Consider the following 807-nt stretch of genomic DNA (forward strand, 5'->3'; position numbering starts at 1 on the left):
CCGCACCACGTGCGCGCCCCAGCTCCGATCCCCAAGGCACCTGCCTCTCCTCACCCACCCGCCGGTGGTCGCTGACCCCTTTCCACCTTGGAACAGCCAGGCCACTAGAGGCAGGACTTTCGCTTTCGTTTGGGGCTGGGGCTGGGGTTGAACCTCGAGACGGGCTTCTACCTGCATGGCCTCGCGCATGGGGCCCAGTCCACCGACCGGCCCGACGCTCACCTCCGGGCTTGCGCGCCCCCTCGCGCAGCCGGCGGCGGCGGGCGCCCTCTGTCGCCCGGGAGGTGCTAGCACAGCCGCGCGCCTCGCCCCTGGCGGCAGTAAGGTGCCCGGTGGCCCGCTCCCTGGGCTGAACGCTGCCTCCGGTGGGTGCGAGCGCTCTCCCTCTCTCCAGCGCCCGCCTGTGATAAGGAAAGCATCACGCCTAATGCCTGAGCTAACATGGCAGAGGCGGGCTGTGGGACCAACCGATTTGATTTCAGAGCCCCGGACCTTTGCTGGGTCTTGTTCTAAAAACCTGCTAAGGATTTGTTAGGCGTCCCTGTGTGGCACAGAGGGTTAAACACTGGTCTAGCTGCAGAGGTTGGAAGTTCAAGTCCATTCAGAGGCTCCTGAAGAGACAGACCTGGAAACCTGCTTCCAAAAGGTCATGGCCTTGGGGTCCGTTTAGAACAGCTTGACTTGGCACACGTGGGGTCACCCGCAATTGGCATCAACTGAGTAGCAACTAGCAACACTATTAATGTCCCACAGGAGCTCTGGGGGTGTAGTGGTTGTGCATTGTACTGTGATACGCAAGGTCAGCAG

General features: G+C 62.1%; 1 protein-coding gene across 4 annotated transcripts in view; it reads right to left on the reverse strand.

The window, feature by feature from the left end:
• The window catches only part of LOC101640468 (aspartyl aminopeptidase), a 7,635-nt gene extending 7,385 nt beyond the window's left edge, over nt 1-250 (reverse strand). Inside the window, exon 1 of one of the 4 annotated variants that reach the window (XM_004701625.4) lies at nt 172-250. In XM_004701625.4, coding sequence (XP_004701682.1) covers nt 172-189 — 18 coding nt within the window. In that variant the 5' untranslated portion in view covers nt 190-250. Of the gene's footprint in view, nt 1-54; nt 133-171 lie in introns of those variants that run through there. The other 3 variants (XM_045295063.1, XM_045295068.1, XM_045295070.1) reach the window with 3 other exon arrangements.
• Between the last annotated feature and the right edge of the window lie 557 nt (nt 251-807).

This window comes from Echinops telfairi, unplaced genomic scaffold, assembly GCF_000313985.2.
Source record: "Echinops telfairi isolate 266 unplaced genomic scaffold, ASM31398v2 ScPeMD7_3;HRSCAF=10, whole genome shotgun sequence".
In the NCBI taxonomy this organism is placed as follows: domain Eukaryota; kingdom Metazoa; phylum Chordata; class Mammalia; order Afrosoricida; family Tenrecidae; genus Echinops; species Echinops telfairi.